General features: G+C 32.9%; 1 protein-coding gene and 1 non-coding gene across 3 annotated transcripts in view; both read right to left on the bottom strand.

Moving 5' to 3' along the window:
- The window catches only part of Agps (alkylglycerone phosphate synthase), a 141,603-nt gene that overhangs the window by 20,282 nt on the left and 104,947 nt on the right, over nucleotides 1-16,374 (bottom strand). For both annotated transcript variants that reach the window (XM_026391997.2, XM_077802919.1), the window contains exons 16-19: nucleotides 16,137-16,198; nucleotides 11,225-11,314; nucleotides 3,540-3,639; nucleotides 229-286 (exon numbers count right to left, since the gene is read on the bottom strand). In XM_026391997.2, coding sequence (XP_026247782.1) covers nucleotides 229-286; nucleotides 3,540-3,639; nucleotides 11,225-11,314; nucleotides 16,137-16,198 — 310 coding nt within the window. The remainder of the gene's footprint in view (nucleotides 1-228; nucleotides 287-3,539; nucleotides 3,640-11,224; nucleotides 11,315-16,136; nucleotides 16,199-16,374) is intronic.
- On the bottom strand, nucleotides 15,248-15,354 carry LOC113185086 (U6 spliceosomal RNA). Its single transcript, XR_003301090.2, has one exon. It is a non-coding gene; the product is annotated as a U6 spliceosomal RNA (small nuclear RNA).

Here is a 16,374-nt window from a genome sequence, read left to right as displayed (position 1 = left end):
GAATGCTGGCTAGGTTCCAGACAGAGGCAGCCTTGTCAAATAAGCTTCTATTGGTTACAACCACAACCTAACTACCTACTTCAGTCACCGTCATCCTAAAACATAAAAGCATCTAAGAAATATCAAGCATTTTCAAATTACTCACATCATGACTCTTCCCAGGATTTTATCAGACCAAGTATTTTTAAAAGTAAGAATACTAAAAATTTTGCTCCCAAAAAAGAATACCTCCATGGTGATGTGACAGGCTCCCTCCATTTGCAAGGATCTCTTCTCTAGCAGCTGCCTGTATTTGGAAACAAAACAACCAATCACTGCTACTTAGATTTCACTTTGGAATTAAAGAGTAAAACCCAATTCCCAAAGGAGATGCATACTTCTTGTGTTAAATAATAAAACAGAAGTCTAATTTTCCTACCTCATAGGTTAATTTCATTTAAAAAGCAATTAAACTTTGTGGGTTAGCTTTATAATTTCTTTCCTAGTGAATAGTCATATTATCTACAAAGATTACTTTGAGATTCTAGAGGAGTAAAGGCAAAATAACCACCTCAACACTAAATTGTGAACAGGTAAAAAGTTATAAATGTGGAGTCAGGTTTTACTTTGAGTAAATAGCTTATGTCAACAAGCAGCAGTAACTAACATCAAATGACTACTACTGTATGTCCAGAAAGGTACCAAGCAATTTGCCTATAGTATCTCTTTTATTTTCACTGTAGTCTTAAGGAATGATTACAATTACTCTCATTTCACAGATACAAAAATCAGGCTTAACTAGGTTAAATTACTTATCTAATACCACACAATGAGCACCAGAGGGGGAAAAAAAAATCACCCACAAAGCTATTGGGGATCAACCATAAAAATCCTTCGGGGGCTGGGGCTGTGGTAAAGTGCTTGCCTAGCATGTCTGAGGCACTGGGTTCAACTCTCAGCACCTCATATAAATAAATAAATAAAATAAAGGCCTATCAACAACTACAAAAATATTTTAAAAAATCTTTATGGAGAACACTTCTTAGGTCAATGACATGAGACAAATTACCTATCAGTTCTACAGGTATAAAAGTGTGGAAAGAAAAACCTTGCTTTTTTTTTTTTCCTTGTTGTAACTCTCCTGACATACTACATACTGATTAACTTCCTTATGGAGCCCTCAGATTAAAAAGATAAACACTTATAACAAAATACAGACTGAAGTGCAGAGTAAAAAAGGGTAATAGAAAGTGGAATTACCTTTGATTCTTAATGATTCATGAATATGTAATAGTCATGAGGTATCTACAGTGCCCTGCATGTCTAAGACTTTCTCAAGTGCACATAAACCATGAGGAGGCAGGTCAGGGTAGAAGAGGGCCCTGGTAGGACAAAGAAATGGACCACATCCCATTGCAATGTAATCTAGAAGAACCTCATTATTTAGGATTTAGGGTTCTCCAAAAGAATCACAACTATGCTAGTCCTGCTCTTAGAACTTATCATTTCTAACAAATTACTTCAATAAGACAATAATTCCTTGAGATCAGTAGCACTTAGCAAATGGCAGCTTAAACTAGGAAAAGGAAACAACTTCACTTGTGCTACTGCAGGGAAAGAACCTTTGGTGGCCAGCGAATACCACCAAAGCACTGAAAAGCTAAGGGGCTAATACACTCAAACTTTTAAGGGCTGATAAATATATTCATTATTTTGATTATGGTGACAGTACTACGTACTTACATCAAAACATCAGGTTGTATACTTTAAAATGTACAGTGTACTGTTATTTTAATTATACTTCAAAAAGCTGTTAACAAAAAAAAAAAAAAAAAGGAAGAGGGGTAGGGAAGAGCCCACCAAATCATGTCTATAGTTCAGATCTAAACACATGTATATGTGCGGCACCACTGAAATTATGGACTGGCACACAATGGAATTCAAATACTATGGCACCTGAGTTTTTAAGAAAACTGTTTCCTACAGAGTCCTCCATAGTTCCATTTGTTTCTTTAACTCTACACATACTTGTTTTGAGAAATACTGGCCATCAACAAAAGGTTTTATAAAAACTAGCAGCTTTGGGCTGGAGTTGTGGCTCAGTGGTAGAGTGCTCGCCTAGCATATGTCAGGCCCTGGGTTTGATCCTCAGCACCACATAAAAATAAATAAATAAAATAAAGGTACTGTGTCCAACTACAACTAAAAAAATAATAATTAAAAAAACCTAGCAGCTTAACTATTGTGAATTGTGCTGCTATAAATATTAATGTGGCTATGTCCCTGTAGTATGCTGTTTTTAAGTCCTTTGGGTATAGACCTGAGGAGCTGGGTCAAATGGTGGTTCCATTCCCACTTTTCCAAGGATTCTCCAAATTGGCCGCACCAATTTGCAGTCCTACTAGCAATGTATGAGTGTGCCTTTTCCCCCACATCCTCGCCAACACTTATTGTTGTTTGTATTCTTAATAGCTACCATTCTAACTGGAGTGAGACAGTTTTGATTTGCATTTCTCTAATTGCTAAAGATGTTGAACATTTTTCATATATTTGTTGATTGATTATATATCTTCTTCTGAGAAGTGTCTGTTCAGTTCCTTGGCCCATTTATTGATTGGGTTATTTGTTTTTCTGGTGTTAAGATTTTTGAGTTCTTTATATATTCTAGAGATTAGTGCTCTATTTGACATGTGTGTGCAGATGAGTGGATAAAGAAAATTTGGTATATATACACAATTGAATATTATTCAGCATTAAAAGAGAATAAAATCATGGCATTTGCAGGTAAATGGATGGAGCTGGAGAATATACTGCTAAGTGAAGTTCGCCAATCCCAAAAAACCAAATGCCGAATGATTTCTCTGATTTAAGGATGCTGATCCATAATATGCTGCTAGGGGTGGGGGGGTGGAAGGATTAAATGAACTCTAGATAGGGCAAAGGGGAAAAGGGAAGGGAGGAAAAGGGAGGGAGTATAAGAGTAGGAAAGACAGTGGAATGTGATGGTCATCATTACCCTATGTACATGTATGAAAACAAGAAGGATATGACTCTACTTTGTATACAACTGTAAATATGAAAAATTGTGCTCTATATGTGTAATATGAATTGTAATGCACCCTGTTGTCATATATAACAAATTAGCAGCTTAATTTGCTTACATACATTTTCAATACACAAAGAATTTTTAAGCCTAGAATAATATTAGGACAACACAGACCAGAGCATAACCTCAATAGCAATTCCCACATAGGGATGGATAGGCTGCCAAAGGGATGGCAAAGATTCTTATTGTTATTTAATTTCATCAACTATCATGTACTATAAATAACAATCAAATAATCTCAGGTGATAGCTATACAGAACAATAATTTTAGACTTAGAATTTAGTACACAAACCAGTACAACAAGTACATTTTTCATTTCTACAGGCTAGCAGCCAGGCATACCAGCTGTAATTAAACAGAGTCAAACTAAAATTCACAAACTGATACCAAAATTTATTCAAATTACTAAAAGAATGTGAAAGCTATTGTGTATATGCATGTATACAAAATTACCTCAGTTTGTTCAAACACGGTCAGTGGGTCACTAATTCCCCTGTAGTTAAAGGCAAAATAGAAGTAGATACATGCACCTGCATCATAAGTCTGCGTTACCCTAAAAGAACAAACAGACAAAAATCCCCACAAGGGTTTTAAGTTAAGTGAGAACAGATTTAACATCTAGACAAAAATCAACTGAATAATCATTAAGCTATAACGTTATTTTCTTTGTGGTTTCCTACTTCATGGAAGGAATGGAGATTGGCTTTCTATAGAGCTATTACTAAAATAGGTAAAGTGAGAATTTGGTGAGAAAAAGGAGGATTGTACTTCCATTTAAGTGCCAATTTAGTCAATATTTTAAGTACACTCTTGACTGTGCCAAGTTACTAAAACTTGAATGACAAAATTTTTTTTATACATTTCATTAGCATTTTATGACAAAATGCTATTTTGTTATCTAGAAGTAATGGGAGATATAAGTAATATGTGTGAAAATATATTTAAAATTTAGACAGGTAAATACCAGTATTAGTTGTTTTAAAATGCAAATTCAAAGTAACATTTAATAAAAGCATGACAATTAAAATTACACCTATCTTGATAATAAAAGTAATATTTTTCTCTTTGACTAATATGTATGCATAGTCCTTTTGTGACTGGTAAAAGACAATATTCAAGGGACATCCATATTACAAATAGTATAGCTCCATTATTTTTCAAAAGCCAAGTATTCTTGCCAAAAGACCAAACAATGAGATGTATACACATAGATATTAATTACATTTTGTATGGGCACAGTAAAGACACATGAAGTAAATGTCTCCTACTTAAGAAAGGTGGTATTAGACTAGAAACAAGAAATTTGGTTCTGTTCATTGGCCCCATCACTGAAAAGCAAAAACATGAAATGCATGGAATAAATATGGGCATGCAAACACTGACTAAAATCAATTTTCATTATTTTATAAATCTATATTGGTAAAATATAGGCAAGTTATAACCTCTTCAAAGTATATTAAGTTGACAGCAATACTATGAACTTGTCATTTGTTTTGATTTTCTAGTTCAAGAGACTTAAGGATTCTGGGCAGAAAAAATTAACGCACTGAAATTGTTGCTATTAAAGAGGGTAGGGGGAGCTATTTAGTCCTCGCTATAATATTAAAAATAAATGAAATAAATATCAACAACATTTTTTTTTCTTCACAGTAAGTCAAGTGAACTAGAAGAAACTCTTATAAGATTTCTATAGTTGATACAAGATACAGTCCCAAAACACAGAGAAACAAATACGAGTAAAGAATGCTGATATTTCTGAGTTCAGTTCAATAGGCTATCTGATGATGCACTAGAGACCTTGAGAGAGACAGAGAGAATATAAAGACAGACAACATTAATCACTTTTTGCAGCCTAAAAAGCACTCTAGACTCTACAAAACACAGATGGGAAATGAAAAGGTTATCACATTGAGTGATGACACAAAGAATAAGAAAACCTGTGTGGGTCAAATTAGGAAATGTACCTAGTAATAAAAGGTATGCCTAAATGAAAACTGAAAGAAAATGGAAGATATAGTTCTATGTAAGAAAAATGCCATATTACTAACATACAAGATAAGTCAATCAGGAGATAACAGAGGAGACTAAGAAAGATAACTATGAGCAGAGGAAGCAGATAAGCAATAAGATGGAGGAAACATAGTAGGGACAAAATGAAAATAACCACAATTCTGACATGAGGAATAAGAAAAACCAAGGAATATGAAGACGAAATCAAGACCAAAAGACCAATGGTGAGCAAAGGCTATTATTAATACTGCTGGGACAGCATGTGGAGATGATCTTCACTTTACACCAGTTCTACAGCACCCACACCCTTTGTGGCACAAAGACTTGCTTTTTTTCTCCCTCACTTCTTCACTTATGCCACTCACCCTGCCTCAATAACTGTCCTTCCTAAGTATGAGCTCCCTTTTTCCTTCTCTTCAAAAACTACCATCCATATCAAAAGAACACAGAAGCCAATTTAAAGTAGTTTCTAACTGCCTAATCTGGGAAAACTTAAACAAGATGAATAGTGATAATCATGGATCTAACTCAGAGAAGAAAACATATATGGATTCATACCAATCAAAGGGGGATTCTTCTAGTGAATTCCAACTGATATATGTAAAAGAAATGATGAAAATAAAAGTTGCCATTTGAAAATTTCACAATAACAACTGTTATTATCTGAAATTATTAATGGGAGACTGATGATTTAGGAGACTGTATGAGAAACAAGATGTTTACATAGTCTCAAAATTTCTTCCCAAAGGGTATTTATTAAGTGAAATAGGAAAAAAGAGTAATGTTAGAGCTGTAAAATCAGGCAGGCACCATTTTAACCAAGTAATCAAAGTTAATATCATCAATAATATGACATATCAATGTCATGTTCCTGTTGATATGATGTTCCAAGGTTATTCTGTAGCCTTTTTGCCAAAATGTATAAATTGAATTCAATCACAAGAGAACATGAAACAACAACAACAACAAAAGGAAAAAAAAGAAAAAAAAACTGAATGTCATTTTACAAAACAACTGGCCAGTGAATGTAAAAAAGTGTATAGGTCACGTGAGATAAAGAAAGTGAGGAACTGTTCCAGATTAAAGATGATTGCAAAGACATGAAATCTAAACACACTATGTAAACTTAAGATTGGATACTGAACCAAAAGAAAAAAAAATAGTGGGAGAAAGGGTAAATAGAAGTGTCTAGATTAGTTAATAGTATTTTAACAACACTTTTTGTTTTAGTAATCATCCTGTAATGATGTGTAATATTATATTTGGAGAAGATGAGTGAAGGGTATATAGAAACTGTTAGTTTTGCAACTTTTGGGGGAAAGTCTGGATTATCCCCTCCCCCACCACCCACCAAAACTAAAAGTTTAAAAGCAGTGTAAATGTTTCTCTAATTGGCCTAAATAGCAAAAAACAAACAAATAAGCAAACAACAACAACAACAAAAAACAAACCCATCTCCTTCTGGTGGTTTCCCCCACCAATCTAATTATACTACTGTTAAGAGAGCCAAAACACACTAGATAGAACTTGGTGATCAGTTATAAGTCTTCCAAACTTCCTCAAAGTTAACAAACATGAGAACTTAAAGCTCAGAAAAAATACCAAATGAGATCAGACTAGATGAACTATAGCATCTTCACTAAACTTATATTAACAATTAGAAGGACTTGGAAAACAAACTGAATTGACCATATTAAATACAGTGAAATGACATGAGCTTAAAATGGTGCTTAAGAACCTACATGTGTTCATGTTGTATATATGTACATAAAAGATATCAAGAATATTAATTAAATATATTATAATCTGGGCTTTCAAAATGCAACTAGGAAACATTTAAAAGGGAGCTCAGACAATCCTAGTCAAGTCTCCAAATTCAATCTATGGAGGTTTCCACGAAGAATTTAATTTAACAGAAGGAACAAATACAGAGGAAATACTTTCTTTAGTACACAATACAAACAGAATCTGATCTAAAATTTTAATAGCATTTTAGGCCAAATGTTAGGTGCATCAGAACAGAAGAAATGAACTGTTTAACAATGCTACTGTCAATTTGCCAGCTGTGTTTTTCTTCTAGTGTTAATTCACACTCATAAAAAGATCCCTTGAACATTTAAAGTTCCAGATTTACAAAGTTTAAGAAAAACTGGAGAATTAAATTTTAACTATGAGTGCACTATCATTAGACATAAGCAAATTCAAATAAAATTTGACAGGTAAATGAATGAGTTTACAGCACTTGGTAAAATATAACTCGATTCATTAATAACAACACTAGAATAGGTAACTAAACATTAATTGAGCATTGCCATCTTCCAGCAAATCTAGGATGTGGATCACCAGTTCAGTTTTCATAGATGAGCAGATTACTAACGTCAACATAAAACATAATGGGCTTAAATGATCAGTAATTCAGACAAAGATAAAATTTAATAATAAAAACACCTTTTGGAAAACCTCCATTTGGGTCCACTTCAGAAAGTAACTCAGATCTAACTCCTTTTAAAACAGATTAATTCCAGCACTAAAGACACTTAATCACTAACCTCTTTCAAAATGATCTGCACAAATAAAAATGTGGCTGTCAAAGTCACTTCATTATTTTTTCATTTCTAAAACTTTTTTGTGCTTTATTCTGTCTGGGGTACTTTCTTACGTTAGAGTCACTAACAATTCCTTCCCATATGACTTCCTTAAAAGAGTTAGGTTAAAATATCTATTCCAATGTACAAATTACATTTTAATGGTTAAAAATTAAATAATCCAATAAATGAACCCTTATAACCTGAATTAGTTTTCTTGGGTTCTTTGATTTTAGAGTTATTAATTATTTAAAAATAATCTTGGAATAGCTTTTTTAAAAAACTGGTTTGAAAAATGCATCTCATACATTCAATAGAGAATAATCTCCTTGGTCACTTTTAAGCAGATCAAATAAAATTAAATAAAAATCAAAACACTAGTTAAATGTTAATTTAAAAAAAGTAAAAGAATGATTCAAAATTCTAATTTACCAAAGCTATTTAAATAATTATACTTTGGCCATTCTAAACTGGTTTCATAAAGTAATCACAAAAACTGAGCACATAGAACTTTTATAAGAAAATCATTATTATAAAAATAGCTATTTAATAAACACAACTCTTAAGGTTTAGATCTGGAATGTCCCCCTAAGTTTCATGTGTTCAGAGGTGAAGCTCTGAGGAAATGATTGGATCATGAGGGCTTAGAGGATTAATGCAATAATGGCTGAATAAACTACTGGAAAGTGGGACCTAGTTGGAGGAGGTAAGGCACTAGGGGCATGCCCTGGAAGGGTTTATCTTCTCTTTGTCCACCCCCTGACTTTCAGTTGCTATGAGATGAATTGCTTTCCTTCACCATGTCCTTCTGCCATACTTCTGCCTTGGAGCTGGCTAACCATGAACTCAAAGTTCTAAAACGTAGAGCGAAAATAATTTTTTTCCTTTTCTACATTGTTCCTGTCATGTATTTTGATCACAGCCACAAATAGCCAACTAACAATAACATATAGCCAATTCAATTTGATTATATTAATTCTAATGTCTACAAAACATAATAAAGATGCGTAGCCTTACAAATACTTTCTGAAAAATGAAGATTTAACTGTTAATTATGGAGTATACTCCAAGGCAGAATATTTTGCTTTCCACTCATTTTCAATTAAGTAAATATTTATCACAATGAAGGAAGAGGAGGTTCTAAAGAGACACTGAATAGGGAGTTGGAACAAAAGGAGGAAGAGAAGAGGGCAAAAATATATAAATTTCCACTTGCCTAAAAAAAGGAATAATACTTTCTCAACTACACAATAATTAATTCTAGTTTATTATTCTCTGACTTAAAATACTTCAAACTTTAATGATAATAAGTCGCCTTTGGATATTTGTTTCAGGATTATAATAAAAGAGGCCTAATAGATTGTCAAGAGCAGAAACAAGGATCAATTTGAGATAATATGAGTAAATACAACTTTTTTTTCCTTTAGATTTTAAGGAATTTAAAGGTTCATTTTTAAAGACACCAATTTTTTAATTTAAAAATTAAAAATGTTACATGTACATATATTCTTTTTCAAAATTTCTTTTTAGTTATAGATGGACACAATATCTTTATTTGGTTTATTCATTTTCATGTGGTGCTGAGGATTGAACCCAGTGCAAGATGTGCGAGGCAAGTGCTCTACCACTCAGCCACAACCTCAGCCCCTACATGTATATTCTTACAACTTTATTTAGAAAGGTTTTCTCCAAAGTCAATGACTAAACCAACATTAGCTTTATGAAGTTATGGTTTTTTGTTATATAGAACAAGGCCTCTACTTTTCCTTCCTTTGGACATCTCAAATGCCCAGTCAATAATTGTTAAAATCTACATTTTAAAAATTTTATTTTCTCTATTCCAAGTATACTTGTTCTAAAGCATGTTAAAATACTGACTTGACTTGATACTTTCTGTAATGCTCATCAAACCCTGAAAGATTCCCCCATACAGAAACAGAAAAGACCATTTGCAATGAGAACTTTCTCATTGAAATGAGCAGTTTCCTCAGATCTCGTGTTAGAATTCTACCTTCCTGCTCTTCAGAAGCACACATTTAGCAAATGCTTTAAGGATACTTCTCCCAATGGAAGTAATTTTAGAATACCAACTTTTCAAAGTAGGCAGGAAGTTGGCGAGGTGGGTTGGCAGGCCCAGGTTCCTGGGCTGGAATAGGCCTTGATCTGTTTCCCAGGCTGAAATTAAGTAATTCAAATCAGAGAAATAAGCTTCATTAATAGAAATGCAGATACCCTTTGACTTATGATGGTGTTTTGTCCAAATACAATCATTGTAAAAATACTGTAAGCTGAAAATGCATCTTAAATATGCTCAGAACACTTAAATTAGCTTATAATTGGGAAAAATCAACACAGTCTATTTTGTAATAAATTGTTTAATATCTCATGTAACTTACTGAATACTCAACTGAAAGTGAAAAAACAGTGCTTGTGCACTATTGTGAATTTGAAAACTTTTAAGTCAAACCATCATAATTCAGGGACAGTCTTGCATATAGAAATGTTATGCTGAAGCACACTTGTTTTTGAAGTCCAGTGTCAGGCGTACTTAATAACAGAGACACATTATTTCAAAATTATCTACTTTTTTTTTTATTTTGTAAAAGTTTGTTTCTAAAATATTAGATGTGTTCTTGAAAGCCTCCCTCAACACATACAGAATAAAATTGAGGCAGTTACACAATACAGAATGCTAGATCATTACTGTTAGATTCAAATTAATTCTATAACTTTTTATAGAGAAGTCAATTGTTTGACTTGATACATTTCATCTTCTGTGTTTGCACAGAAAATTAATATCAAAAGACTGAATACAAAATGTCCTTGCTCAAGGAATCTTCCTTTTTTGGGCTGGCGCTATGTAACAAAGATCATCAGCTAAACACACTGTCCAATATGGAAAATACTAGCCACACATAATGTTATACATTTTTTTAAATAAATTAAATAAAAACTTTAAATTTAACTTCACAATAACACTAGCCACATTTCAATCTCTCAGTAGTCACATGTGGGCTTGTGGCTACCATACAGGACAGTGTTGATACAGAATACTTCCATTATCAAAGAAAGACCTGTTGGAAAGAGCCAAGTTAATCATCATTTGAGTCATTTGTGCCTCTTAGTCCTCTATCCCTTTCCTATCTCCTTAATCAGCGACTAAAATGGTTAAAGTGGTTTTTTTCCCCCCTCTGATGAAGAAAGAGCTATATTGACTATATATCTAATTCATAGCTGCTTGGCTACATATGTAATTTATACTTGCTGTGAATAAAGGAGCAGTCCTCTTTCCAAGAGCTTAGATCCTTGACTCTTCCCTGCCATGTTATCCAGATAGGACAAAAGGCTTTTGGAAGGCTGGCCTATTCCTAAAGAGCTCAGGACCCTGTGAAATCCTATTGATATATCCTAACAAGCTGGTGAGTAAAGTTCAGGGAAGCTTTCCAAGGAGAAAAAACTGAAATTTTTCCTCAGCTGGAAATTATAATTTGATTAAATAAAGTAGTTTTTCAGAAGGAGTAAAAGAGCAATAAGAAAACTCACCTGCATGTAGAAAGAGGAGCAAACTGTACACCTTTCTCCTTGCATTCCCTTCTTATTCTTTCTTTTACATTTCTACAGAGATCTACAACCCTAGAAAAGAAAATTGAATAAAATATTACACTTTCAAATGAAAACTACACAAATTCTAAGAAGTGCTGGTTTATCTGGTACCCTTCATGTTTGTAAAATCTCTTAACCATAAACTTTCATAGTTACTCTTTAGAGTGTACAAAAAGAGCCTTGATCATTCATATTAGGTCCTCCATTCATAACTTTCTTTGTTGCTTTAGAAGAAATACAAATCAGAAGAGTAGACTCAAGCCTCATGAATGGAGTTTCCCATACTTAGGAAACCTAACTTCAAAATAAACTGAATTACAAGATTTTACAAGTTACAAAAAATATGCTAATGAAAATTCAATTCTGGGTTATTCGAATACCAATCTTTATCCATGTCTAAGCAGCTTTCCTTAATTCAAAATAATTCAATCAAAAATAATTATGTCCTATCAAATGTGCCACAGACTATTCTCAAACTAAAATCCAATTTGACAAAGACTTATTGGATATAGACTGTGTAAAGTGCTAATGTGTTATGCTACACTGTTTGATATTGGGTCAATGAAAATAGGGGATGGGTGGCAATAATCCTTCATAGGGAAATATTTGACAATATTTAACAATGTTCATTTATTTTTAAATTCACCCATATTTAAATGTGAGCTGCAGCATGTCATTGTAACTACATATTTTGTTTTATCTAAACAATAAAACTCCTAAGCCATATATATAAACCATTTTATTCCCCTATAAATGTCTTGGCCACATACTGGCAGAATCTGTGTTTTAAACAATGGTTTGTTTAGCACCAAGAGAACAAACTCAGAAGGCTGGCCTAGCTTTCTAATCTTCAAACTGATTCGACTGTGTAGGATCAATAAAAACCATACATTTAAATGGATTAAGCCTTATAAAGCATATTTAAGTTATCTATATTTTCAGTATCAATAAATATAGGATTAAAATATAAATAAGGCTTTAATATTATTATGCCATATTTTTTATTTTTATGAATAAAGCATATGAAAATTTTATAAATTCTAATTTTACAAAACACTGCTTTTAAGTTAAATTCTGATTTAATTTATGAGAGTTGCAGGTAAATATGATTTACCAATGTTATGTATGCCTCATTCATAGAATGGCAAAAATGAATATTTTTAAAAATATAAAGTATTAAAGATTACTGAAATTTGTTTTTTTTATCTTGAAAATTCATTTATAAAAAGCTTTCAATACAAATAAAACCTATTCAGCTTTAATATCTACAAAGACTAAGGAATACTATAATAATAAAGTTACTAAATAACAAGTTACTAAAATAACAAGTTCTTTATCTTGGCTTTAGAAAACAATGTTAAGTGTTACTGCCAAGTATTCTAAAAATATTAATACAATTCTTCTGTTGATTGGACTATGTTTCAGATTAAATACATGTAAATATACTTAATTGTCAAAAATGCAATAGGAAACATGGACATGTTAAGAATGGCCTATATCTAAACCCTGGTAAGTGAATAATAAAAGAGATGGTAAGAGGGCTGAGAATATAGCTCAGTCACAAGGCCATGGGTTCAATCCCCAGCACCACCAAAATAAAGAGAGAGAGAGGGGGGTGGGAGGGAGGGGGGGAGGGAGGGGGCGGGGGAGGGAGGGAGGGAACACGAACACAGGACTAACTGGTTATAATTGCCAAAGGTATGTTTCTATACATGATTTGTGGGAAAGGGGTTCTGAAAGTATTCTCATATAATTTAGATAAGTTCAATACAGTCCACTGGACCAATTTTTTTTTTTGGATATAAATGCAACTATGTATATACTTTAAAATTCTTACTTGACCTATCAGCAAATTTTGCACTGTTGATCACTTTCCCCCCCAAGCGGGGGGACTATCTTCTATATGTTGAAAGTCCCTAGGACTTCTTTCATAGGTTCTTTTATTTTTCCCTTTACTCCATTCTGTTTGTATAAAGCAGTTTAAATCACTACACTCCCACTGCTATCTCCAAAATCTTTAAAATCTCCAACTCCTAAAAAAACAACTTTTTAAAATTTATTTATTTGGGTATTGAGGATTAAACCCAGGGGCACTCAACCACTGAGCCACATCCCCAATGCTTTTTGTATTTTATTTAGAGACAGGGTCTCGCTGAGTTTAGGACCTCACTAAGTTGCTGACGCTGGCTGTGAACTTTTGATCCTCCTGCCTCAGCCTCTCAAGCCACTGGGATAACAGGCATGTGCAACCATGTCTGGCAAAAACGTGACTCCAGAGTTGATTCATAGGACTCTACATGAATACTCATTGAGCACTTAAAAAAAAAAAAAAAAAACTTACCAGGTATAGTCAGTGTGCTAGGGTCACTATGGGACACACAAAAATTAGTTAAGACCAATAACCCTTTAAGTGGCCTGGCATGAAGAGGCCAAAGACCCAATAATGTGTGAAAGCTGAAGGTCCTGGTCCCATGGGCTACTGCTAAATACAGTCAACAGCTAGCTAAAAGTTCAAAAAACAAAGCAAGTTAGTTAGTACATGTGTAACAAGCAAAGTTTACTTCACAAATGCAGTTACTTTTCATTAATGTCATCAGTTAACATTAATGAATTATGAATTTTTCATAATGCTGAAGAGAAACCTCTACACTAACCCATGTGTACCAGTGATAAGGACAGAATGTTTGTGTCCATCTCAAAATTCACATATGGAAATCCTAACCCCCAGTGTGATGACATTAGGAGGTGGGACTTTTAGGGAAGAGGCACAGCTCTCATGCATGGTATTGGGCACTTATAAATAAGACACGAGAGGGTTCTCACTGCTTTCTGTCATAGAAGGATACGATGAAAAGAGAGCCATCTCTAAGCCATAAAGTCTGCCTTTACCAAAGACTGACAATGCTGGCACTCTAATATCAGACTTCAAGACTCCAGAACTATGAGAGATAAATATTTCTTGTTTAAGAACATTTAAGTCACTCAGTCTATGGTATTCTGTATACAGAAACTAAGAAACCCAGCAAGGAGATGTATTAAAAGACTAAAATCATCTTTGAAAACACTATGAAAAGCCTCTAAACTACTTCTGCTGCTCAAGTGTAAAATATCCATGAGCTGGTAATTCTTTTTATTTACAAAATTTATTCTCCTTATTAAAATTAAATGTGAAAACAGAGAGATACTATAAATTGGATTAATATCTAGTAATCCAAGGAACATGAGCACCAGTATATCAATAGTCACAGTCCTGGGTCAGTGAAGACAACATGATAGGAAAGTTTTCTGAGGGGACAAAAAAGAGCTTAGAAAAAACAAAATGTTATGATATGTACTATCTAAACAGTAGATTCATGGCAATTTGTTATAGCCTATATTCTTTATTGTAGATTTTAAATAGTGCACAAATTTATAAAGAAAAAGTAAAATGTAGGCATATTTAAAAAAAAAAATATATATATATATAATTCCTGAAGGAATTAATTCACAAGTCCATTTTTAATAAAACTACTTGACATTTCCAAATAAGTTTATATTAATTTACAAACTGATATTTGTGTGAGAGTGTGTGTGTATGTGTGTGTGTGTATTTCTGATAAAGAAATCTATACATTTATTTCCATTTATCGATTTGGGCCTTTTCTTACAATATTCTCCCATATTAGAATTTTGCTTATATTTAAAAATAGAAATGTACTTAATTTCTTTTTTTCTTATTTAATAAATATATTTTTTGGGTTTATTTATTTATTTTTATTTATATGTAACAGCGGAATGCATTATAATTCTTATTATATATATAGAGCTCAATTTTTCATCTCTGGTTATATACATAGTATACTCACACCAATCCATGTTTTCATACATGTACTTTGGATAATAATGATCATCACATTCAACCATCATTAATTACCTCATGCCCCCTCCCTTCCCTTCTCACCCCTCTGTACTATCTAGAGTTCAAAAAATATGGAACGCTTCACGAATTTGCGTGTCATCCTTGCGTAGGGGCCATGCTAATCTTCTCTATATTGTTCCAGTTTTAGTATATGTGCTGCTGAAGCAAGCACTGTACTTCATTTCTTAAACAGGGTTTCTTTCAGAAATCACTTAAATGAAATTAAGATCTTGCTTAATACATGCATGCACAAACATCAAAAGCTACATAATATATTACAATAGATTAACTGGTTTTAAAATTTTGGGGGACTTTTTGGAGAACATATTTATGACCCAAGAATTTAAATAAAGCTGGGTGCAGTGGTACATGCCTGTAATCTCAGTTACTAAGAAGGATGGGAGGTAAGAGGATTGCAAGTTTGAGACCAGCCTCAACAACTTAGCAAGGCCCTATGCAACTTAGCAAGACCCTGTGCCAAAATAAAAAATTAAAAAGGGATAGGGATGTAGTTCAATAGTAAAACATACCTGAGTTTAATCCCAGTATTAAAAAAAAGAAAAGAAAATTTAAATTAAAGCTAAGTAAAACAAACAGTAACATTTAGTATTTTTTTCTTCTTATTGGCACATTATAATTATATATACAGTGGGACTTGTTATTATATATTTTTAACATTTAGTTTTTAGTAAGAGTCTTCAAAATGTAAACGTCAATAATACCTTCCTTTTTTGGATTACAGATAAATTTTCCTCAAACCAAAAAAAAAAAAGTGTAATGGCTGGAAGTTCTGGTATTCTGATGAAGATATTAATTTAAATAAAAGTAGCCACCTTGTTTCAAGGCTTCTTCACAAAATTTTGAAAGTTTATATATTCATACAAAATAAATTACGTTAGCAACTCACAAAGCATATTTGAATTGAATAATATCCGACATTTTATTATATATTACCTGTCCCAAGGAGCAGAAGTCTCAAAAGATTCTCCAAAAACATAGTATTCCAAACCCAAGTCCTGTTAAGACACACAAAAATCACTAAACTACAACAGATGCAATAATCAGTAAGTAATATTGTTATTATTTCATGTAACTGTTAGTATTACATTTCTAATTTAACCTCAAATGCTTTTATTATCTATCCCATAAGAGCTCTGGGAAGGTGCCCTGAATGAAATATGATCTTCTTAAG

Source organism: Urocitellus parryii, chromosome 1 (genome assembly GCF_045843805.1).
Source record: "Urocitellus parryii isolate mUroPar1 chromosome 1, mUroPar1.hap1, whole genome shotgun sequence".
NCBI lineage: Eukaryota > Metazoa > Chordata > Mammalia > Rodentia > Sciuridae > Urocitellus > Urocitellus parryii.
This window is presented reverse-complemented; position numbering and strand designations above follow the sequence as displayed.